Source organism: Podarcis vaucheri (genome assembly GCF_965113315.1).
Source record: "Podarcis vaucheri genome assembly, chromosome: 13".
Taxonomy (NCBI): Eukaryota; Metazoa; Chordata; class Lepidosauria; order Squamata; family Lacertidae; genus Podarcis; species Podarcis vaucheri.
This window is the reverse complement of record NC_138751.1, coordinates 48,803,922-48,829,601: the sequence shown is the minus strand read 5'-3', so window position 1 is coordinate 48,829,601 and position 25,680 is coordinate 48,803,922. Positions and strand designations below refer to the sequence as shown.

Below are 25,680 nucleotides of genomic sequence, written 5' to 3'. Positions count from 1 at the left end.
CGTGCGCTGCTCTGGTTCGCCAGAAGTAGCTTAGTCCTGCTAGCCACATGACCTGGAAGCTGTACGCCGGATCCCTCGGCCAATAAAGCGAGATGAGCGCTGCAACCCCAGAGTCAGCCACGACTGGACCTAATGGTCAGGGGTCCCTTTATCTTTACCTGCTCACCCTGAAAAGGGGGAGTGGCTAGAAAAGGTGCCCTAAACATAGTCTGCCTGCCTTTTTCACTGACTGGATTACTGCGCCCAGTGGGGTCACCACTCAGCGGTCGTAAAAGACAATTGAACATGGTAGACCACAACCCGTGGTTTGCTGCTTCCGACCTGACAAAGCGAGGAGGAAAACAGGAGCGGTTCAGCATTCTTACTTGTTAGCACCAACATATTGCTTGTTCATGGCCAGCCATGGTTTATGTTGCAAACTGGCCAAAGGTGTGAAAAGGCCCTCAAGCCAGCAAGGCTTTAACTAAGTAAACGTTAAGCGTGCTCAGAATCCATCAGCTCAGCTCAGCAATGCTCATGCTAACCCCTTGAAACTAAGAAATAAATACAACATATACATTTGCCAGTAGGGGGGAAAAAAGGACACAAGCCATCACATTGAGCGCATCCCTAAGAGTTTCTGTTATTAAACCGTAATCGGGGTTTGACCTCGTACTGCCCAAATAATCTGTCAACACTTAAACAGATTTTCTCTTCTCAGATTCTTCTCCCCGGGTGCCCTGTTAACACAAGTAGAGATCACACCACAGATTACGTGTGTTGTATGGTCTTATTGCTCAGAATCGGGGTATTGCTTGCTCTCTTTTTTAGCTTTCAGCATTTTTAAAAAGCCATTAGGATAACAAGCCATTATTTCCATCTGGATGGAAATTTGTTTACCAAAAGGTGGTGGAGAAGGTTTTTAACACCTCTAATGTCTTCGAGTTGTCTTCAGTCTCAAAAAGCAAATATATTTGTCCTCATTTTTACAGCAACTGAAGCAGCAGTAAAAGCAGTTTTTAAAAAAGTATGGAAGGACAAGAGAGATGCCTGGGCAAAGATACTTGAGCCATAGCCACAGGGTGGGGGAACAGATGAAGGCTCTTCAAAAAATATCCCAGGTCCTTTCCCAGATTTTCAGTTTGGGCTTCTTTATTTCAACCTCCAGATGTTTGTGTTTGTGCGTTACATTTACAAATCTACAGGCTGGGGGGAAAATAAGTCAAAAACTGAAGGACCTGGAACAATTTTGAGAGAGATGAGTAATATATAATTATTACTCAACCTCCAGTCCTTTTGCTCACAGAGATAAGGGGAAATAAGCAGGCAGGATTCTACCCAGTTTGCTCAGCAAACTTGTCTGTGCTTTCCACTGTTCTGATACTCCATAAATGCAAAGGGTGAAAAACAAACAGGCTTTGGTACTTCTAATTAAACATTGAGCTATTGCCTTTGCTCTTCATCAGCAGATATGGGCCGTCTGAAGGCAGCAGTCTGAAAGACTGCCTCCTGCCAACAGTCCCTATCAGGTGCTAAGATGGGCAAAAGGGACCCTCTTGCGAATTCTGCCATCCTCAGAAGCTCTGGGTGGCAGTGGCCCAGGAGAAGGCAGTTCCTAAGCTGTGGAAGTCCCTCTCCAAAGAGGTTCATCTTCATTATACAATGGTACCTCGGGTTAAGAACTTAATTCGTTCTGGAGGTCCGTTCTTAACCTGAAACTGTTCTTAACCTGAGATACCACTTTAGCTAATGGGGCCTCCCGCTGCTGCTGCGCTGCCGCCACACGATTTCTGTTCTCATCCTGAAGCAAAGTTCTTAACCCGAGGTACTATTTCTGGGTTAGTGGAGTCTGTAACCTGAAGAGTCTGTAACCTGAAGCATCTGTAACCCGAGGTGTACCACTGTACAGTTTTTAGCAGATGATGATATACCTCTTCACCCTTGCCAATGACAACTGCGATGAACATTTTTGTGGACCAACCCTACTTCTGTGGTTGCGTTTTCCCTTCTATTGTAAGCTTTGGAAACTGGCGCTGTGGGTTAAACCACAGAGCCTAGGACTTGACAATCAGAAGGTCAGCGGTTCAAATCCCCGTGATGGGGTGAGCTCCTGTTGCTCGGTCCCTGCTCCTGCCAACCTAGCAGTTTGAAAGCACGTCAAAGTGCAAGTAGATAAATAGGTACCGCTCCGGCGGGAAAGGTAAACGGCGTTTCCGTGTGCTGCTCTGGTTCGCCAGAAGCGGCTTAGTCATGTCGGCCACATGACCCGGAAGCTGTACGCCGGCTCCCTCGGGCAGTAAAGCGAGATGAGCACCGCAGCCCCAGAGCCGGTCATGACTGGATCTAAATGGTCAGGGATCCCTTTACCTTTAACCCACACTAAGACCTTAACACGGAGGGCGGGTAACATATATTAAAATAATAACAATGACGAAACGACAACAGAGTTCATACTTGCATTTATGTATTTGTTGTACTTAATGGGCTGTATGCCCCCAACTTTGTTTGATGTTCAGCTCTACACAGAAATGGGTAACTTAAGCCAATTTGAATGAGACCTGCCAAGGAAATTGAAGAACATTTTCATGTATGCAACAACGGCAGCAAGAGTCTTAATTGCACAAGGATGGAAGAACGAAGAAATCCTGACCAAAGAACTGTGGCAAGAGAAACTGATGGACTATGCGGAATTGGTGAAATTGACACACAAACTGCGTGATAAGGACAACTGTGACTTTAAAGAAGAATGGGAACCTTCTACAAAATACTTGAAGAAACAACAAACTGAATTGGACTCCTTGGCAGGTTTTGAACAAACATACACAAACTTATTACAGTGGTGCCCCGCAAGACGAATGCCTCGCAAGACGAAAAACTCTTGCGAGTTTGTTTCCTTTTTCTTAAAGCCGCTAAGCCGCTAATACCCGCTAAGCCACTAATAGCCGTGCTTCGCAAGATGAAAAAACCGGAAGACGAAGAGACTCGCAGAACAGATTAATTTCGTCTTGTGAGGCACCACTGTATTGGTAACATATAGCTAGATAAATTAAGGATCTTTACAATTTTATAATATGCAGAGATTAACATGTGCTGAGAAACCAAAGAGAGGAGCTGAGGGAAGTCCGGGTTTTCCGGTTTGGGGAGGGGAAAATAGGAGGGGAATGAGGATGATATGTTTTTGATAAATTGTTATGTTATCTGAAATGTGTATGTTTGTATGTATTGGTTTCTGCATGTGCTGTAGAGGGAAGTGAGGGGCAGATGGGACTGGTCAGTCTAAGAAGGTAACTCATCTAGGAGAAGGAAAACACTTATCCCCAACCTCTGCTGCCTTGTGGAACATCTTCAGCAGAAGAAAAGGCTGAGGAATAAATCCTACACAAATCAGGAGTGGAGTCCCTAAGCTGGTTGGATGGCACCTTACATGGCCTTCTTCCTGTAGCTCCTCTACCAAACATCTAGCTGTGGTTGCCTGGATGAGTTTTCAGTTGGAGGCCCTAACGCCTATCACAGCTTCCATTTTAACAACTGGTATTCAAGGAATTCTGCAAAGAAAGGAGGAAAATGTCGTTTTGTTGACGTGGGAATTTAAGTAGTACTCTTGGGGTCAAGAGGAAGAGAACCTGCTTCCTTATAGGGTGTTTTTGGTTTACGGCAGGGGTTGGTTCCTAATTAATTGAGCGAACGCTTAAATCCCAGGCCTGGGGGGATTTCCCATCAGGGGCCTTAGCCAGATTAGGAAGGAAGTAGATTGTAATCCCTTTAATGCGAGCTGAGATCTTTCTCCTGTTGTTTTGGGCAATCCTAGGCAGCCCGCAGGATCCCAGGTTTCAGAGAAATACTACTTTGTTGTTGGAACTGTAATATTAAGTAAAGAACACTGCAAAGTGTCATTCATCAAAGTTCCGCAGTGCTAAATTTTCACTTGGGAGTAAATTCTGCCAGCACCAGTGAAATTCACTTCCCAGTAAACAGCATGCAGTTTCCACAAATTAAAGACTGAAAGTACAGTGGTACCTTGGGTTAAGTACTTAATTCGTTCCGGAGGTCTGTTCTTAACCTGAAATTGTTCTTAACCTGAAGCACCACTTTAGCTAATGGGGCCTACTGCTGCCACCGCACCGTCGGAGCCCGATTTCTGTTCTTATCCTGAAGCAAAGTTCTTAACCTGAAGCACTATTTCTGGGTTAGCGGAGTCTGTAACCTGAAGCGTATGTAACCTGAAGCGTATGTAACCTGAGGTACCACTGTATGGGATATATTGTATAGGATAAAGTTAATACACTCCAGGCATTAGTCAGAAAAAATGTTACTCAGAGGAGACCCATTGAAATTAATGCACCTGGTTCATAATTTTAATGGGTTTACTCTGAGTAAAACATAGCTGAATGCCACCCAACGTGAGCTTCTGATAAAGCTGTAAAGGGATTATTTCTATTACAAGCTCGAACTGTTTGGGGGTTCCAAACAGTGTGTATATATATATATATATATATATATATATATATATATCCAAGGGGGAAAGCCCAAATTTTTATTAGGCATAGCAAGCCCTCAACTAGGGCCGGCCCACCCATGAGGCAAGGTGAAGCGATCACCTCAGGTGGTAGGATCCACAGGGGCAGCAGATCTGAGAATGAATTCATGGCAGCCAACCCCAGTGCTGCCTCTACAGTGACCTCTTGGGGAATAGGAAGCACTGCTGGTCTTCTTTTGCCCTCAGAGATCTTCACTCACCCCTTCTTCCCAGGTGGAGGGTGGGGCGCCATTTTGTGGTTTGCCTCAGGTGCCAAAACGTCTTGGGCCGGCCCTGCCCTCAGCTATGCCAAAAGTACAGGTGAAACTCGGAAAATTAGAATATCGTGGAAAAGTTCATAGACCCTGGACTTAATGAAGCACAGTGGACCAATACCAGCTGATGACATGGCTCCTCAAATCTCTTTTCTGATGAGAGCAGCTTTTGCATCTCATTTGGAAACCAAGGACCCAGAGTCTGGAGGAAGAATGGGGAGGCAAGACAATGCCAGATGCTTGAAGTCCAGTGTGAAGTTTCCACAGTCTGTGTTGATTTGGGGGGCCATGTCGTCAGCTGGTGTTGGTCCACTGAGCTTCATTAAGTCCAGGGTCAACGCAGCCGTCTACCAGGAGATTTTGGAGCACTTCATGCTTCCTTCCTCAGACGAGCTTTATGGGGATGCTGACTTCATTTTCCAGCAGGACTTTGGCACCTGCCCACACTGCCCAAAGTACCAAAACATGGTTCAATGCCCATGGGATTACTGTGCTTGATTGGCCAGCAAACTTGCCTGACCTGAACCCCATAGAGAATCTATGGGGCATTGCCAAGCCAAGAGAAAGATGAGAGACATGTGACCGAGCAATGCAAAAGAGCTGAAGGCTGCTATTGAGGCATCCTGGTTTTCCATAACACCTCAGCGGTGCCCAGGCTGATAGCACCCATGCCACACCGCATTGAGGCAGTAATTGATGCAAAAGGGGCCCAAACCAAGTACTGAGTACATATGCCTGCTTCTACTTCTCAGAGGTCCAATATTGCTCTATTTGCAGTCCTTGTTTTGCTGATTTCATTTAATATTCTAATTTTCTGAGATTGTTAATTTGGTGTAGGCTTGACATATCTCACTTTGCATGTCATGAGTCTATCTCATATATTAGTTTTATCTTTTAAGTTGAATTACTGAAATAAATGAACTTTTCCACGATATTCCAATTTTCCGAGTTTCACCTGTATTTTGTAGCATACCATTTGTAACATACCAAACACATGTTTAAATCCGAACTCTCTCAAAACTAAGCCTCGCCTATTCCTTCAAATACTCTCAGGAGGAGAATTTTTGACTTTTGCCATTGGGTGGTGTCTCTTCTGGCCTGAGGAACCATGGAGGAGGAAAGAGGAGGACCATTTGGTTTCCGTGGCATCACATGGCTTTGGAACATGCCAAGAGCTCCAATACCTCATAAAGGGTGAACATTCTTCTGCCTCTTCAGAAAGAGTCCAGCCTTATACTCTTGGCCTAGCAAAGCCCGGTCAAGCAATACCACCACCATGCCAGAACAGCAGCAGTCAAGACCCCAGCTCAGAGGTAATGGCTCTTTTGCTTCCTTGTGGCAATCGGGGGCCATTTCCCCCTGCACCATATTATACACCATTCCCAAAGGTCCCCCAGCCCTCAGGAGCAAATTTTCCAGGAACCCAATGGGGACGCTACGGTTGTTTCTCTGTGTGTTTTAACTTGGAGCAGTGGCGTAGCGTGGGGGGTGCAGGGGGGGCCGGCCGCACCGGGCGCAACATCTGAGGGTTAGGGGGCGCAAATCCACGGGTTAGGGGGCGCAAATCTACGGGTTAGGGGCGCAAATCCACTAGTTAGGGGCACAAATTACTTGCCTTGCCCCGGGTGCTGACAACCCACGCTACGCCACTGACTTGGAACAAGGCTTCCCTCTTCCATTACGTTTTCCCATCTAGCTGGCTTCTGTCTGTTAATCAGGGGAAATTCAGCAGCAAGGGGGAAGTTTTCCCCACCGCTCTATAGAAATGAGAGCTTATACTTGGCCAAGAGCCAGGGCCGTCTTAAGCATATCTGGCGCCGTGGTGCAAAGCTCCCTCCGGTACCCCCTCCCCCCTTTCCCAAAGTTTTTTAGGGAGGACGGAGCTGCCAGCAGGGCTGGAGGAGGCGGGCAGCAGCTGGAGGGTGGCTCCTCTGGCTGGGAATAGGCGGAGACTGGACGTGATGCTTGCCTTTGTGCCACGGTGGCCACAGCAGATGGAGGCTCCGGGCGTGGCGCTGCTTTGGCAGAGGGCGGTGAGCTGATGCTGGGAGGCGCCATGTCCAGCCTCTGACTCTTCCCTGGCGCCCTCCAGAACCTGGCGCCCTGGCGTCCCGCGCCACTAGCTTCAATGGGTAAGACGTCCCTGCCAAGAGCTCTCATCTAATCCAACAGCGGCTAAAGAAAGCGCACATTCCAACACCAGCCCTGCAAAGTTCTGCAAACCATCGCCAGGCACATTTTGAACTGTAGTAAGTCATACAACAGGGGGTGGAAATCCCTTAATGTCTCCATTGCCGTTTTTCTTTGTTCCAGAGAACCAGTGCAACATGACGGACATAATGCAAAGAATTGCCCTTTCCAAGGTAAGACATAAATTGGTGTTTTTAGACTGTGGGGCCAAGGTTGAAGGTCTCCTTGTGGGATAGGTGCATATTGCTGCATTGCAGGGGGTGATTCTTAGGGTCCCTGTTAGGATTTTTATCTCACCAGCTGCTCAGCAAGTAGCACTATGGTTGTTTATACCACGTCAGTGTCTGAGAGCGTGAGACAGGAAGTCTCATGACTGTTGGAGTACTGTGAGAAGTTACTTTCACTTTTGTGTGTGATGGTTGTTCTGTACTGCTGCTGAGAGAAGACATGCTGATGGAGTCTCTCTCTATAGACTGTAAATAAAGTAGTTTTAGAGCTACTGATTGACTTTTTCTTCTGCAATGTGATGCCAGAAGACAAGCGTGCTCCTCTCAGGAGGGAGCAGTCGCTTATCTCCTGTTATGTACTGAAGTTCTCACCCTGGGCCAGCAGGGGATACTATAGATAGTTATGCAAATGAAGGATCGAAAGTGACGTTCAGTGATTGGATAGTTTTAGAAAGTTGTTACAGTTACATTGTACTGGAGCTCTATATAAGCAGGCCAGCTGAACCCTTCAGCTCAGTTCAGATCTGGCCTCAGAATAAAGAAGAGCTGTTTGAAGAATCACTGTGTCGTCTGATATGTTCGCCCACAACTTAACATCACCGGTCTCTCTGGACTGAGGAAGGTTTACAGCCAGAGGGTGACCACCAGAGAGACGCCCCAGTGTCTTGGGAAGGTAGTGGCGTTTTTCTGACTCTATGATTCTATGATGCTAAAATAGGCCAAATTATTAAAACCTACCGTATTTTTCGCTCTATAACACGCACCAGACCATAACACGCATGTAGTTTTTAGAGGAGGAAAACAAGAAAAAAAATATTCTAAATGAAATAGTGGATATATGATTTTTGTGGTTCATGCTGTGGCCACAGACATGTGAGTTGACGGTGAGTTTGGAGTAGCCCAATGCAAAAATCCTGAGGATCCATGCGGATCCATGCTTTGTAACCACAGAGGAGGGAAGGAAGGGGAACCATGGATCATCTGCTCATGACTTGGCAGCAGATCCCCCCACCACCCGTAGGCATTCGCTCCATAACACGCACAGACATTTCCCTTTACTTTCTAGGAGGAAAAAAGTGAGTGTTATGGTGCAAAAAATACGGTACTTTAGGGAGTGCTCACGTGCCCGGATCCTGCTTGGGGATTTAACGCAGGCATCTGCTTGGCCACTGTGAGAACGGGACGCTGGACTAGATGGGCCATTGGTCTGATCCTGCAGGCTCTTAAGAAATGCTTTTGCAATTAAAAATCTGCAGCAAAATGGATCTACCGTATTTTTCGCTCTATAAGACGCACCAGACCACAAGACGCACCTAGTTTTTGGAGGAGGAAAACAAGAAAAAAAATATTCTGAATCCCAGAAGCCAGAACAGCAAGAGGGATCACTGCACAGTGGAAGCAGCGATCCCTCTTGCTGTTCTGGCTTCTGGGATAGCTGCGCAGCCTGCATTCGCTCCATAAGACGCACACACATTTCCTCTTACTTTTTAGGAGGGAAAAAGTGAGTCTTATAGAGCAAAAAATACGGTACCTAAATTGCAGCTTCCAATCAGTAGAGTATATTCAGAATAGAATGGTTGTGAATTAATTGTTTTGATGCCGTGCCTATTCCAGATGTATCCACATTGCACTGACTGTCTGAAAGTGCAGCATAATTTAATTTTAAATTTTTAAAATTTCTATACCGCTTTATATTTTTAAGGAAAATCTCAGAGTGGTTTACAGCATATTAAATCAATAAAAGATAAATAAAACAATCTGAGGAAATTCGAAGGTAGTCAAAGCAACATAACAGAAAACGAAAATATTATCTTAAAGATTTCAAAATAAAACATTACAAAGGAGGTCAACTACAGAATACATATTTAACATAGTAGGGCTGATGAGTCTGGGCCCTGCCCCCTAGGCCAGGTGGAAAGGGCCTTGCAGGGAGCAGCCTTCATGCCCCACAGCCCATCACACACACACACACACACACACACACACACACACACACACACACACCTTTTCAGACTGACCCCAGAAATAAATTCTATTCTCTCTCTTTGCAAACTGTTCAGGGGGGAAAGTTTGTGCGTCACAGAAGAACTTAGAACCTCTCTCCATTCTGCTGCTGCTTTAGTGAGCAACCTGACGATGGAAACCATAATAATTTTAATGATCCCTTTCTCCCCCCCCCTTCTCCCCCAATGCTCAGCCACCTGTGAACAAAGATATGTACAACACCTTGTACACTAAGGACTACATACACTATGATGACTATCACTACCAGGTGCCGACAATGGATGCCTCAGAGGTAGGCAACGTTCTTCTCAACCGTTTTCTGATTTGATCCCAGAATGTCCCGCTTCTCCTTAGGACGTCCCTATTTTCATCAGAGAAATGTTGGAGGGTATGGAGTTATGTGACCCCTGGGCTAAGGAGATTTGTAACTACACAACCTTTGGAAGACATCTGAAGGCAGCCCTGTCCAGTGGTACCTTGGTTTACGAACAGTCCTGTTTACGAACTGTTTGGTTTACAAACTCCACAAAACAGAAGTAGTGTCCCGGTTTGCGAACTTTACCTCGGTCTATGAACGGAAGCTGAACAGTGGAAGGGCACCAGCCGTGGGAGGCCTCATTAGGGACAGCATGCCTTGGTTTAAGAACGGATTTGGTTTAAGAACAGACTTCAGGAATGGATTAAGTTCCAAAACTGAGGTACCACAGGGAAGCTTTTAAATGTTTTGTTATGTTTTTATATATGTTGGAAGCCACCCAGAATGGCTGCAGCAACCCAGTTGGATAGGGCATGCCTATTTTCTTCAGAGAAATGGTGGACACTGAGCATTGTGTTTGCAGGAAGTTTCTAATGAATCTTCCCAGCCAGATCCACAGCTTGTGTGAATTGTTTGTGCAGATGCTGAAACTGGAAGCCCAGCTGAAGGCCAAGGAGTTCCATACACCTGTTGAGCCTGAACCTGTGAAGTACGTTGAAGCAGCTGGCTGCCAAGAAGTTCGACCACCTTATCCTATGGACCTGGGCCGGAGGCTGACCACAAGCCAAGCAGCTCCACCACCATTTCAGCAGGTCCAAGAAGATCCACAGGTCTGCCACCTTCTTCCCAAGCAAAGCGCAGTACAGAAGATGGAGGCGGAGAGACTAGCTCAGCAGGCAGATGCATGTATTCCACCAGGTAAAGAGTCCAGCAGTTCTTTGCCATGCGAGTCTTAAAAACTTAAGGAGATCACTGTGAGATCCAGCCAAAGTCACATCTAGACCAGCAAGCATGACCTGAGCACTGTAGCATGCATTCTCACATTCATGATCTCCAGCGACTGCCTGTAATACTGGAGGCAATATCATTATGTATTATACTATTCATTTCATTTCTATAAAACTTCATATTTTTAAGGAAAACCTTTTAAAATAAAAAAATTAATTTTAATTGTTAAGTGGGGGGGGGGAATCAACACAATTTATTTCGCCATTTCTAGCCTCCATAATTTGTCTACCGTATTCATTGCTCTATAAGACGCACCCGACCATAAGACGCACCTAGTTTTTAGAGGAGGAAAACAAGAAAAAAAATATTCTGAATCAAATGTTGTTGAAGAGGCTTTGCCCGGCTATCCCTGAAGCCAGAACAGCAAGAGGGATTGCTGCGCAGCAATCCCTCTTGCTGTTCTGGCTTCAGCAGTAGCTGCGCAGCCTGCATTCGCTCCATAAGACGCACACCATTTCCCCTTCCTTTTTAGGAGGGAAAAAGTGCGTATTATAGAGTGAAAAATACTGTTTTCAACCTGTCCAAGTTGGTAGTCATGACTACATCTTATACAGTGGTACCTTGGGTTACAAACACCTCGGGTTACAAACACTTCGGGTTACCGACTCTGCTAACCCGGAAGTAGTACCTCGGGCTAAGAACCTTGCTTCAGGATGAGAACAGAAATCGTGCGGCGGCAGCAGGAGGCCCCATTAGCTAAAGTGGTGCTTCAGGTTAAGAAGGGTTTCAGGTTAAGAACGGACCTGCGGAACGAATTAGTACATAACCCAAGGTACCACTGTATTTTGATTATCCAACCCAAAGGGCAGATATTCTTTCCATTCTTTACCAACTCAGCTTTTGCAACTAAGGGACCCAACACTGTTAGCAAACCTTTCTTTTCTAGCATTTATTTTTTTAAAAGAGAAAGCTGTGGTTTTTTCCCCCATCACCCAGCAAAACCTACAATAGCCTCTTAGCACAGGTCATTGCTGTAGTAGCGAATGAGTGAAGTAGGGCATGAGTGAAGAACAACTAATTTTGCAGTGCCCGTCTTACAAATGTGGACTTGCCCCTTCCCCAGATCAAGTACCGTCTCCTTGCGTCTGCCCAGAACAGGGCCAGAATTGGAGCGACTATCAACAGTTTCTCTTGGAATCGCAGCGAGCTACTCAAATGCAACTTCGTGAAATTAAGAAATCACATGTGGGATCTACTGTGTTCCAGCCAGGTCAGTTGAGTTAAATTAAACACACACAACCGCTTGAGGATATTTTGGTAAATATTCCCAAAGAAATACAAGATGATGCATAATACAGTGGTACCTCGCAAGATGAATGCCTCGCAAGACGAAAAACGCGCAAGACGAAAGAGTTTTCCGTTTTTTGAGTCGTCCTGCAAGACAAATTTTCCTATGGGCTTGCTTCGCAAGACGAAACGTCTTGCGAGTTCTTGCGAGTTTGTTTCCTTTTTCTTAAAGCCGCTAAGCCGCTAATAGCCGTGCTTCGCAAGACGAAAAAACCGCAAGACTCGCGGAACGGATTAATTTCGTCTTGCGAGGCACCACTGTACTCTTAATGACAACAGAAGACAAACAAACTGTGCCAATTCCTGTTGGTGGCTGAATATTCTCTCTTTTCATAGAAGTTTATCCCAGGACCGAACCAAGTACTTACCAAAGAGATTACGTACCCTGGCCCAGACTACGAAGTGGATTTTGTAGCGCAAATAGGAATTTCTCCAATCTTGTCTTTGACGATGGCTACTACACTGAGTAAGAGTCTTTGCAAATACTTTATTGGTGCGGTGGGGGGACTAAGGGAAGCAACAAAACAGTAACATTTACACACATACATTACATTACGGGTCTCAGGATCCGTTCAATGCAAGGTATCTTTTGTTGGCGGTTTGCGTGTCCAAAAGGATATCCAAAGGAGATGGACAATTATAAGATGTACAGTGGTACCTTGGTTTTTGAGCATCTCGGAAGCCAAATGTTTCGCCAAAAACCTGGAAGTAAATGCTTCCGTTTTCAAACACGCCTCAGAAGTTGAACAGATTCTGCTGGATGTTTATCAGTTTTCTCAATGGAACTTGCAGCCAGCCCTTTGGGCCTCGGTTTTCGAACATTTCGGAAGTCAAACGGTCTTCCGGAATGGATTACGTTCGAGAAGCAAGGTACCACTGTCCTTTACAATGCAGTAAATTCTTCAAACCAAAAATTAAAAGGTGGGTGTTTGTCCTTCCAAGCTCAAATTATTGCACCCACAAGGGCTTACACCAGGGGTCAGCAAACTTTATCAGCAGGGGGCCGGTCCACTGTCCCTCAGACCTTGTGGGGGGTTGGACTATATTTTGAAAAAAGAAGAAATGAACAGATTCCTATGCCCCACAAATAACCCAGAGATGCATTTTAAATAAAAGGACACATTCTACTCATGTAAAATCACGCTGATTCCTGGACTGTCCGTGGGCCAGATTTCGAAGGCGATTGGGCCGGATCCGGCCCCCGGGCCTTAGTTTGACTACCATAGCTCTCAACCTTTCCCTTTTCTTGTGAGGAATTTAAGGGAATTTCCCTTTAAAAAAGGGAAAGATTGACATCTATGTTGCCTACCCCTGGCTTACTCCGTATTTCTGAAAGAGGCGTTCTCAGCACCGTGTTGCCAGAATCCGTCTGAACTAGTCCATCAATTTAGCCTTGAAACTCCACCAAAAGGCTGCAGAAATTAAATAGCCCACTTCCAGAAGTTACTGGTGCTGGGGCCATTTTCTTCATGCAATGGGATTCCCATGAGCAACAGTGCAACTGAGCAGAAGGCTACAAAGTTGTCTGACTTAGTTGAAATATACTCAGAGTCAAGAGTGGATTTCATGCTCTTTATTCAGCTCATAGTGGTGAGGAGGAATGAATGTCCCCCTCACAGTATCTGCTTTATATACATTATTTACACAGTGGGCTGCACATGATTGGCTAATTCCAGAATTCTCTTGTAGGCCAATCAGGTTGTGGATTCACTTCCATCTAGAGCTGGATTGGGTGGCTCCTGCAGACCAATCATACTGCTGCATTGTTCTAGGACCAATCAGAATGCTGCATTCTGAATCCTATTGTTCTAGGACCAATCAGACTGCTGCATTTTGGATCCTATTCAACTCAGTACATAACATTAGCCATATGGCTTCTAAAGTTAAGAGGGTACACCCACACACCCCGGATTCTCCATTTTATCCTGCCATGACTCTCCCTCGCTCTTTCTCTCTCCTCCCTCCCCCCAATACAGGAACCCCTGGGTATCTGAATACATGGACAACTACAATATTTTCTTGAAGAAGCTGAACTGGAAGAATCGGAACCCTGTGTCATCTTTCTGCTCAGCAGTCAAGCCTGTAACCAATTTCTGTCACCGGATGCCCTCTCAAACACCAATAGCAGTGAACACAGCACCTTGAAAGTGTACAGCGATAGTTATTATGGTATGTTCTAAATTGGACCCTGTGGTATCAGGGGTGCCATTGGCAACAGTAATTGAAGGTGGGGGTCCAGTCCATGGTGTGTGGATTTGGCTGTCGGCTCTACTTACAAAAGAGGGCACACACTTAGCATAAAATTCTCATGTTCTTTGTGTCTTGTGCAAATTTGTGTCCTCTTTTGCAAGCAGGGTAAAGGACTACCTGCCCCCCAGTCCCGAATTTACGTACTGTATAAGCTAAACAAGCTATAGCTTAGGGCCCCACTCTCTTGGGGGCCCCCAAAAAAAATTTAAAGGGGAAAAAACTGGATGTATATTTTCAAAATATAAGATAAAAAAACAAGTAAAATGGCTTTAGATACCTATTAGGTCCATAAATTACCATATAGCATATATTCAACACAAAAAACAGCAGCAATTTGTTGCTGACAAAGGACAGCTGGACATAGAAAGGGCCCCATTACCATCAGTAGATTAAAGGTAAATGTAAAGGGTCCCCTGACTGTTAGGTCCAGTCGCGGACGACTCTGGGGTTGCGCACTCATCTCGCTCTATAGGCCGAGGGAGACGGCGTTTGTCCGCAGACAGCTTCCAGGTCATGCGGCCAGCATGACTAAGCCACTTCTGGTGAACCAGAGCAGCACACAGAAATTCCATTTACCTTCCCGCCGGAGCGGTACCTATTTATCTACTTGCACTTTGAGGTGCTTTCAAACTGCTAGGTGGGCAGGAGCTGGGACCAAGCAACAGGAGCTCATCCCGTTGAAGGATTCAAACCACTGACCTTCTGATCAGCAAACGTAGGGCCTCATCAAACCTAAGTCCGGCCCTGCCCCACCCCCAACTAATCAGTGGCCACATCCAAGTAATAAAACATCGGACAGACAGTGTGCCACCAGGTGAAGCTTTTTCTAGAATTATTTCCGTATGAGAAAAAGGCTAATGTGTCAAATTTCTGCCTGTTTAAAGACACAATATCCCTGCTTTCTCTCTGTGCCAATCCTAAATCACATAAAGAATTCTAGAAGTGGTAAAACAGTTGCGATATTGTAGATCATGGGTGGGAAACCCTTTTTTGGCTCTGCAGGTTGGGCAAGGCTATCTACCTGTCAGTCATCTGGCACCACAATAATGTGATTGGGTGCTTTGAAGTCCCGAAGTCAGAGCTTCAAATCACCACACACAGCCCAGTTCGCCCTATACGAACTGAAATGCAGCTAGCCTTTGAAATCCGCCTGTCTCCAAATTTTGCAATGCAGTTCTCCAAACAATAACATGTGGGGAAAAAATCTGTGAAACTGCATCTAAAAATGAACATATCAGTGAAAGTAACATGCAAAATATGGCACTTAAGGCTGGAAAAATTAGAAACAGAAAGAAACAGGGGTGGACAAATCTATCCATCTCTGATCTCAAGTGAAACTTGCATAGGAGCATTTTGTAGTGAAACGTTCACAGAAGGTATGAGGATTTCTTATTTGGAAATGATCCAGCTGTACTAAAATCATTTAAACTATTGCTGGGTCAAAAGAAATCTCAGCAGTTCTTGACACTTCAGTCTTTGGGTTTGATTGTGAGGAGACACAGCAAGCAGATTCTTTTATATTTAAGCATGTATGCCTTATGGGACGCGGGTGGCGCTGTGGGTTAAACCACAGAGCTTAGGACTTGCCGATTGGAAGGTCGGCGGTTCAAATCCCCGTGACGGGGTGAGCTCCCATTGCTCGGTCCCTGCTCCTGCCAACCTAGCAGTTCGAAAGCACACAAAAAAGTGCAAGTAGATAAATAGGTACCGCTCCGCCGAGAAGGTAAACGGCGTTTCCGTGCGCTGCTCTGGTTTGCCAGAAGCAGCTTAGTCATGCTGGCCACATGACCCGGAAGCTGTACGCCGGCTCCCTCGGCCAATAAAGCGAGATGAGTGCCACAACCCCAGAGTCGGCCACGACTGGACCTAATGGTCAGGGGTCCCTTTATTTACCTTTACCTCTATTTACCTTGCTGGTTCATTCCACATGCTATTCCACATGCCTTGCTGGTCTATTCCACATGCTAAAGTGACACAGAAGGAGATGGATTTATCAATCCCTGGCTCTATTTAGTTAGCACTAAATAGAGAATATTGTATTGAAGCCCTCTATGCCAGTGATGTCACATCTTGTGGCAGTAGGTTCCGTAAGTTAATTATGTAATAGGTGAAGAAGAACTCCCTCTCTTTCCTGCATAGAGCTCTGCATTTATTCCCATTATGAAAGTTATTGTTTTAGCTTCTGGAAGTATCCAACCCTGAAATGCACGCTAGATATATTTATTTTATTTTTTCTTTCTTTCTGGTTCTAGTTCTGCAAGCAACACAGGATACCAGCTATGGACATTTGGACACAGGACCTTGGAGGCCTAAAGACCTGTTAGATACCAGAGACAGTTGTTTATATTTAGTGTATTTTTACATTTGTGTATATCATAGCAGGGATATGATATACCTGCTTACCAAAGTAAAACCAGAGCCCTAATTTGAACGGTGTATTGAAATGGACAGTACCACTGTGCAATGCATGTATCTTAGAATCAATAATCAAAGATAGAATTGTTCAGGTCGCTGTGCCTTTTAAATAAACAACAAATGGACAAAACAAACTGGGGTGGCTTGCTGCACTCATTTTGTCTAAGACTATGTTTGGCCACCTGAACGATTCTTCGTGGCTGGCTTGGGGTTTTTTAAAATGAAATTGTCCTGTCCTTATTTTTAGCTGTAAGTCACCTTGAGTCCTGGTCAGGGGAAAAGGTGGGGTAATAATAATAATAATAATAATAATAATAGCCCCCCCCATTTAGCATGCTTCTGGGAGTTCTCTGAACCTTGCATGTTGGACTCTCAAAATCCATTTGGAATAAGCATCCTGAGCAGTTTTGAGAATTGATTCAGGTAGGTAGCTGTGTCGGTCTGACGCAGTCAAAATCTATAAGAAAATTGTCCAGTAGCACCTTAGATACCAACTAAGTTTGTTCTTGGTATAAGTGCATGCACATGAAAGCTTATACCAAGAACAAACTTAGTTGGTCTCTAAGGTGCTAAAGGTAAAGGCACCCCTGACCACTAGGTCCAGTCGCAGATGACTCTGGGGTTGCGGCGTTCATCTCGCTTTATTGGCCAAGGGAGCCGGCGTACAGCTTCCAGGTCTTGTGGCCAGCATGACTAAGCCGCTTCTGGCGAACCAGAGCAGCACATGGAACACCGTTTACCTTCCCGCCGGAGCGGTACCTATTTATCTACTTGCACTTTTTTGTGTGCTTTCGAACTGCTAGGTTGGCAGGAGCAGGGACCGAGCAACAGGAGCTCACCCCGTTGCGGGGATTTGAACCACCGACCTTCTGATCAGCAAGTCCTAGGCTCTGTGGTTTAACCCACAGCGCCACCCGCGTCCTTCCTCTCTAAGGTGCTACTGGACAATTTTTGTATAAGTTTTGAGAATTCTTAGCTAGGGTGGGGTGGAGGGATCAGGCTTTTACATTCATCTTAGATTTCAACAGAAAGACTGGGCCCTATTCCAAATGCTCCCTCTCAGCCTTCCAAAATCCCAGCCTTAACTGCTGCCCTTGTCTAGCAACAAACTGAGTCACAGAGGAGCCAAACCAGGTGTACAATTTCTAGAATTGCATATGCTGCCTTCCTTCCTGCAGGTGGTGGTGTTTCCATGCTGATCTTTATATAACCAATACTAAAAGTGTTCAGAGAGGATAATTTCAATACAGTGGTACCTCTGGTTACGAACGCTCTGGTTACAAGCGCTTCAGGTTATGAACTCTGCTAACCTGGAAGTAGCTGCTCCTGGTTGCAAACTTTGCCCCAAGATGCGAACAGAAATCGCGCACCACAGGCGCAGGCGCAGCGGGAGGCCCCATTAGTGAAAGCTCGCCTCAGGATAAGAATGGTTTCAGCTTAAGAACAAACCTCCGGAACGAATTAAGTTCGTAACCAGAGGTTGTTGTTGTTTAGTCATTTAGTCGTGTCCGACTCTTTGTGACCCCATGGACCAGAGCACGCCAGGCACTTCTGTCTTCCACTGCCTCCCGCAGTTTAGTCAAACTCATGCTGGTAGCTTTGAGAACACTGTCCAACCATCTCATCCTCTGTCGCCCCCTTCTCCTTGTGGCCTCCATCTTTCCCAACATCAGGGTCTTTTCCAGGGAGTCTTCTCTTCTCATGAGGTGGCCAAAGTATTGGAGCCTCAGCTTCAGGATCTGTCCTTCCAGTGAGCACTCAGGGCTGATTTCCTTAAGAATCAATAAGTCTGATCTTCTTGCAGTCCATGGGACTCTCAAGAGTCTCCTCCAGCACCATAACCAGAGGTAACCAGAGGTACCACTGTATAAATAACCCATATTGCATAAGCCTTGGCTGCATCCCATACACCTATCTGCCTCCTCAGTGGTCTTACATGGGAGGAGAAAGACAAATACAGTGGTACCTCGGGTTACATACGCTTCAGGTTACACACTCCGCTAACCCAGAAATAGTGCTTCAGGTTAAGAACTTTGCTTCAGGATAAGAACAGAAATCGGGCTCCGGCGGCACGGCGGCAGCGGGAGGCCCCATTAGCTAAAGTGGTGCTTCAGGTTAAGAACAGTTCCAGGTTAAGAACGGACCTCCAGAATGAATTAAGTACTTAACCCGAGGTACCACTGTACTTTGTGTAAAGGAATCACAAAGCTGCTTTACCAACAGTTATTAAGGCATTTTCCGTGTAATAAGCAGCCACTTCTGCAAGAGATGCTAAGACAGGGAATTAACAGAGGCTCACCGGGCACAGACTGAAATTCCCATCTCTTTCAGATTTAGCAAGTGCAGAGCAGGAGCAATTTGGATCAGGAACAGAACATTGGGGGAAGAGCTTGCTGCCACACAATTTTCTCCCCACCCTCCACCCCCGCTGGTATTTTTTAGAGAAAGTGTTTGCATACCATTCTGAATGCACAGTCCTTAACAAGGCAAATAGTAGCTGTTTGGGCAGCAACCTTCACTGGAAAAATGCAATGGGGTGAAAGGGTTAAATTTCCCCCCGCAGTCGCAATGCAGCCCAGTGTAGTTTTTTATTTGTGGAAGAGACAGCCTTGGATTTGTGGTATCTCACATGGTTTGGTCCTTTGGCCTTGAGGTGTTTTTTGTGAAGAGCAAAGATTCATACAGTTACCTCTGAGGATGTGGACAGGCTGCTTGGATGAGCGAAACCTGTCTCCTTGCCCATCCTGGGTCATAAAAGCCAGCCAGGAAGGGCTGGGTAATGGGCTCTGCAGGGTGGTGAACGCTTCCCTCTGTGAGGGAGTCTTCCCAGGCCCTCTTCAAGAGGCGATTATCCAACCGCTTCTTAAAAAAACATCTTTGGACCTGGCCACTACGGCCAACCATAGCTCCGTCTCAAATTTGTGAAGGGAGCTCTGTGGTGCGGCAAAGGTTCAAAGCTCTCATGCAGGGGGAGAGGGTGAAATCATTTTGTTTGACAAGGAAAGGGAAGGACTAAGCTAAACAACAACGGAAGCCACAACTACACTAGGAAGGCCAGGTCTGTTTTCAGTATTACTGCTATCTCAGCAGAGGAGAACATTCAGGCCATCACCTTTTAAACACGGGACTATTTTCAGATGTCAGCATTCGGCCCTACAGGTGAAACTCGGCAAATTAGAATATCGTGGAAAAGCTCTTCTGCATTGCTCGGTCTCGTGTCTCTCATCTGTCTCTTGGCAAATCTCTTTTCTGATGAGAGCAGCTTTTGCATCTCATTTGGAAACCAAGGACCCAGAGTCTGGAGGAAGAATGGGGAGGCACACAATGCCAGATGCTTGAAGTCCAGTGTGAAGTTTCCACAGTCTGTGTTGATTTGGGGGGCCATGTCATCAGCTGGTGTTGGTCCACTGTGCTTCATTAAGTCCAGGGTCAACGCAGCCGTCTACCAGGAGATTTTGGAGCACTTCGTGCTTCCTTCCGCAGACGAGCTTTATGGGGATGCTGACTTCATTTTCCAGCAGGACTTTGGCACCTGCCCACACTGCCAAAAGTACCAAAACCTGGTTCAACGCCCATGGGATTACTGTGCTTGATTGGCCAGCAAACTCGCCTGACCTGAACCCCATAGAGAATCTATGGGGCATTGCCAAGAGAAAGATGAGAGACATGAGACCGAGCAATGCAGAAGAGCTGAAGGCTGCTACTGAAGCATCCTGGTCTTCCATAACACCTCAGCAGTGCCACAGGCTGATAGCATCCATGCCACACCGCATTGAGGCAGTAATTGATGCAAAAGGGGCCCAAACCAAGTACTGAGTACATATGCATGCTTCTAATTCTCAGAAGTCCAATATTGCTCTGTTTGCAATCCTTGTTTTGCTGATTTCTTTTAAAATTCTAATTTTCTGAGATTGTTAATTTGGGGTTTTCATCAGCTGTACGCCATGATCATCACAATTATAACAAATAAAGGCTTGACATATCTCGCTTTGCATGTCATGAGTCTATCTCATATATTAGTTTCATCTTTTAAGTTGAATTACTGAAATAAATGAACTTTTCCACAATATTCTAATTTTCCGAGTTTCACCTGCAATCAGCTCCGACATCACAAAAGAACGCCGTGATTTATTTTGCCGACAACTAAATTGCAGCAACACGACAGCCCCCATCTTGCCATGCTTACCAGGACGGAAGTCCCACTATGTTTTTTTAATGCTACTTCTGGCAGAAATGTGCTTAGGATGGACCTATGCCAAGCGTGTTTAGGAAGAGACCATCCTTCAGAAATCATAGAATTGCAGAGTTGGAAGGGATCTGTTATGTACTAAGCTTGGATCCTAGAACAATAGGCAAGTAGGATCCTAGAATGCAACAACTGATTGGCCTGCAGGAAAAGACCAATCAGGCTCCAGGAGAGAATCAGAATCAGCCAATCAGACGGGACTCATGGTGTAAATAATGTATATAAAAGCCTGAGGTTTGGGGGGCAATTCAATCACTGTTTTACAAGCTGCAATAAAGAGCATGAAATCACTACAGGACTCCAAGTAGATTTCAGGATCCCAAGAATCATCTAGTCCAACTCCCTGCATTGCAGCAGTGAAAGCCGGAAAATATTTTGCCTTTTAAAATCCCTTCATGGTTTCTGGTTCATTCTGCACTGCCAGATGCTCTCAGCTTTCATCTTTTAAAATTATGAACGTTGAGAGAAATCAGGTTTGGAAGCCGTTCTATTAGATTTCCTTTGCTCCAAACATCCTGACTTGCCTGCTTTATTTCAATTTCCTGTTGCATCTCTTTCGAGTTCATGCTATTATTCCTTAGACATGCTGGCATTTGGGCTATTCTTGGTCCTGTGAAGGTTTTTCTCCTCCACGATGCCCCTATTTCTGTTCCTGCTGCTTCAAAGTGGCCTTTAAATTATTGTGCGGCAGTTCATGAAAGCTCTGTGCCAAGCTAACAGCTTTCTTCCTTTAGTTCTTCCTTCCACACCAGGGGTAGCTAACTTGCAGATTTCCAAGTAATGTTGGCTCCCCATTTCCCATCATTCCTGGAGAGTGGCCCGCTATGATGGGAGTTGTAGTCCAACAATACCTGGAAGCCGGCAGGTGAGCCACATCCTGTTCTACATAGAGTCCATGCAGTTCAACAAACAAACCCAAGTCTCCAATATTATCTCCAAGGAGCATGTGGGATTTGTTTCTGTCTTGCTCATTTCCAAACCCTGCTTTCCTTTAATGCAAAGGTCGCCGACATGTAATCTTCCGGGCTTTGTTGGACTACAATTCCCATCATCCTTGGTTAGGAACGATGGGAGCTGAAGTCCGCAATATCTGGAGTAGATCATGCTGGCTTCCCCTGCTCCATTCACCCCTTGCCAACAACAGCTAATTCCATTTCTTTTTTAAAAATGTATTTTATTGGCTATATTAAGAAGGTTGATTGCCAAAGAATTGAAGCTTTTGAATTATGGTGCTGGAGGAGACTCTTGAGAGCCCCATGGACTGCAAGATGCTATTACTATCCTAGCTGTGGTGGTCTCATTTCAGAAAATTCTTTTTTCGATTTTGTTATTTCTTTTCCTAAAAGGCCCAGTTGGTAAGCCTCTGGTTTTTTCCTTAATGGGATTTTAAGTATTTTTTTCAACTCCTCAGCATGTTTCTGTGAGGTGTGATCTGATAGATCCTCTGATCCATGGGACCTCATCCCAGGGGGCCATACAATTGCAGCTAAAAGCTTTCTGTTTGAATTTCCCAATGAAAATTTCTGCATTCTACCATTTCTTTGCAGACAACCTATCCTTGATTTCTTTCTCTGTGATGATCTTTACATATGTAGTTGCAGTCTATCCCTGAATGAACCATGATGACCATATTTTAAAGTAAAAGATCCCTTTACAAACCGTCTCACGGACCATTTGCCTGCCCACGTGCATCAATAGCAATTGGCCAGGTGCCACAACAAAGGATGGCAGTGCAATTCGGTTGGGAAATGGCCACAAACTTGATCTTTTTTCCAAAAAAAATTGAAGAGGACAGCAAACCCATTGCCAGAACAAATGAGTGTGTGAGGATAAGCCAGATGGAGAACAGTCTGTTAAATAGGGAAGAGAACAGTTATGTAAATGATAAAAAGAAATGGTTTGCTTGATTTTATACTAGTTGGGTTTCCAGTAACAGGATGAAAGTAGGTAGTTTTAGGATTCTAAATTATTGATTGTGTTCAGTGGGTCTTGCTTCCAGATAACTCCAAAGGACTGGAGCATCAGCAGCTTATTTCCTAGTGGTGGGTTTGGTTTAAATTTGTTATAAGAAACAGACATTAAAGGCGGCAAATATGAAGATGGCATTCTTCTCATATTTTCCCAATTTGCAAGGAGTGTCTCAGTAAGTGGGCACATTTTTCCATTATATTTTTCACACACCCCCCCCAAAAGAACCCCAGAATCATACCCCCACCTTATGGAAGTAAAGGTAAAGGTAAAGGGACCCCTGACCATTAGGTCCAGTCGTGGCCGACTCTGGGGTTGCGGCGCTCATTTCGCTTTATTGGCCGCGGGAGCTGGCGTACAGCCGGCATGACATTTGGCCAGCATGACTAAGCTGCTTCTGGTGAACCAGAGCAGCGCACGGAAACATCGTTTATCTTCCCACCGGAGTGGTACCTATTGATCTACTTGCACTTTTGAGGCGCTTTCGAACTGCTAGGTTGGCAGGAGCTGGGACCGAGCAACGGGAGCTCACCCCATGGCAGGGATTCAAACCGCCAACCTTCTGATCGGCAAGCTCTAGGCTCTGTGGTTTAATCCACAGCGCTACTCACGTCCCCCTTATGGAAGTAGAGTGGTCTATATTCAAGGGCCAAACTACATGCTGTATACTAACAGTTCTGTGTGCAGCTTTGCCTCCCAATTTCCTTGAATTTCTAGAGAAACAGAGGCATTTGGGAAGGTGCAACAGAGAAATGGGGTTCATTCCTTCCCATCATCAGCTCCTCTCCGAAATGTCCAGACACCCCAGGCTACAAGTGATGGGGAGGAGACCCTATTCTTGTTCGCTCCAGGTCTGACTCCAGTTTCTACTGGAGTGGACAGGATACGGCCTTCAGGAGAGATCTCCAGACACAGTAACTGAAAGTCAGCACACAGATTTCCTAATTTTCCTCTTCTCTTCCCATTCTTTTTAGATATGTTGTTGCTTAGTCATTTAGTTGTGTCCGACTCTTCATGACCCCATGGACCAGAGCATGCCAGGCACTCCTGTCTTCCACTGCCTCCCGCAGTTTGGTCAAACTCATGCTGGAAATGATATATAATGAAATGAAAAAGGTACTTAAATGTACTTTCCCTAAGAAACCAGAGGCCTTTCTCTTGGGCATTGTCGGCCAATTGGTGCCAAAGAAAGACAGAACTTTTTTTATGTATGCTACAACAGCAGCAAGAATACTTATCGCAAAGTATTGGAAGACACAAGATCTACCCACTCTGGAAGAATGGCAGATGAAGGTGATGGACTACATGGGACTGGCTGAAATGACTGGCAGAATCCGTGACCGGGGAAAGAGACGGCGGATGAAGACTGGAAGAAATTTAAAATTTATCTTAAGAAACATTGTAAAATTAATGAATGCTAAAATGTTGAGGTTTTAGAAAAAGGGATTACAGCTGTAAAAGATTAAGTAAAAGAAAAGAATAAGGGAAAATTTGGTAAAACTAAGGGGTAGGATTTGCTGAAACAAATTTGGAAAATGGGACGCAGAAAGGGGAGGTATGGGGAAGTCGGTGAAGTAAGGTTTAAGAAAAAAGGATTCGAAATTATACATGTTTGTTTATGTGTTCATTTGTTTGTATTGTGTAATGTTTGTGTTTATAAAAATTGTGAAAAACCAATAAAAATTTTATAAAAAAGAACAAACTCATGCTGGTAGCTTCGAGAACACTGTCCAACCATCTCGTCCTCTGTGGTCCCCTTCTCCTTGTGCCCTCAATCTTTCCCAACATCAGGGTCTTTTCCAGGGAGTCTTCTCTTCCCATGAGCTGGCCAAAGTCTTGGAGCCTCAGCTTCAGGATCTGTCCTTCCAGTGAGCACTCAGGGCTGATTTCCTTCAGAATGGATAGGTTTGATCTCCTTACAGTCCATGGGACTCTCAAGAGTCTCCTCCAGCACCATAATCCAAAAGCATCAATTCTTCAGTGATCAGCTTCAGCTTTCACTTCCATACATCACTACTGGGAAACTTTTTAGATATATAATATATTAAAAGTACGAGCCATTGTTTTAAACTAAACTTCCGATGTTGACAGAAAGACGGTGTTTGTGCCTGTGAATTCAGGGAAACCTTTTGCGGCAAGAGATCATATCTTTGAGGGAAACAGGTCCTCTTGTGATGATCTGGTGTGAGTCACTTGAAAAAGATGCTTGTATTTATACCTCCCAACCGCCCGACTCTTCATCTCTTCGATTCAGCTGCCAGCATAGGAAGTGTAGGCAGTGGAAGTTTTTCCCCATCCTTTTTTCAAATGAGCGCTGGGAGAAATATCAGATTATAACCAACTCTGTTGCAGAGGAGGTGGATTAATCATGCACACTGGCTAAAAGAGACTCTGCTTTTTCCCGGCAAGCCAGAGAACAGCCTAGTGCTGAAATCAGATTTTTAAAAATGTAATACCATCATTACCAAAGAGACAAGAGAAAGGTGAGTCCCCTTGTCATTCCTTCATTGTCATTGCGTTGCTGTATTTAGTTTCCCATCCCAGTGCTGATTTTATTTGGAAGTGTATTGTGGATATGTATTTTCCTTCTTTCAAATTCCGTCTGATTTTCACCATACAGCTTAATGGCAAAGGAGGAGGTCAGTTTGTTAACATGAACGTTGTACATTACAGGAATTTGTGTAGATGTTGTTTTGATGTTATGTACTGAAAAACAGAAGATGAGCAGAGCTGTGCATTTTTAAATCAAATATCCAAAAATATTGGGCATTTTGACTGCTTCTAAAGCATATGGAAGTTCTGCAAACATGCAACTTCAAAGGCTGTCAAACGAGTCAGAAAAGAAGAACAAAAAAGAGCAAAGCTTAGAAGCATTGTTGTTGTTGTTTAGTCGTTTAGTCGTGTCCGACTCTTCGTGACCCCATGGACCAGAGCACGCCAGGCACTTCTGTCCTCCACTGCCTCCTGCAGTTTGATCAGACTCATGCTGGTAGCTTCAAGAACCCCATCCAACCATCTCATTCTCTGTCGTCCCCTTCTCCTTGTGCCCTCCATCTTTC

The 25,680-nt window shown here is 45.1% G+C and overlaps 1 protein-coding gene across 1 annotated transcript; it reads left to right on the top strand.

Moving 5' to 3' along the window:
- Nucleotides 1-5,972: 5,972 nt before the first annotated feature.
- Nucleotides 5,973-16,541, top strand: LOC309516300 (uncharacterized protein). The gene is made up of 8 exons (XM_082195091.1): nt 5,973-6,083; nt 7,084-7,133; nt 9,385-9,483; nt 10,089-10,365; nt 11,519-11,665; nt 12,079-12,208; nt 13,719-13,911; nt 16,245-16,541. The coding sequence occupies exons 1-7, from the start codon at nt 6,047-6,049 to the stop codon at nt 13,885-13,887; spliced, it is 909 nt and encodes a 302-aa protein (XP_082051217.1). The 5' UTR covers nt 5,973-6,046; the 3' UTR covers nt 13,888-13,911; nt 16,245-16,541.
- The last annotated feature ends 9,139 nt before the right edge of the window (nt 16,542-25,680 follow it).

Coding starts and splice junctions, on each gene's coding strand:
- LOC309516300 (XM_082195091.1), top strand. CDS start 6,047: ATGCCAGAACAGCAGCAGTCAAGACCCCAGCTCAGAG. Junction 10,366..11,518: donor AGATGCATGTATTCCACCAG/GTAAAGAGTCCA, acceptor CCCCTTCCCCAG/ATCAAGTACCGTCTCCTTGC. Junction 12,209..13,718: donor GACGATGGCTACTACACTGA/GTAAGAGTCTTT, acceptor CCCCCAATACAG/GAACCCCTGGGTATCTGAAT.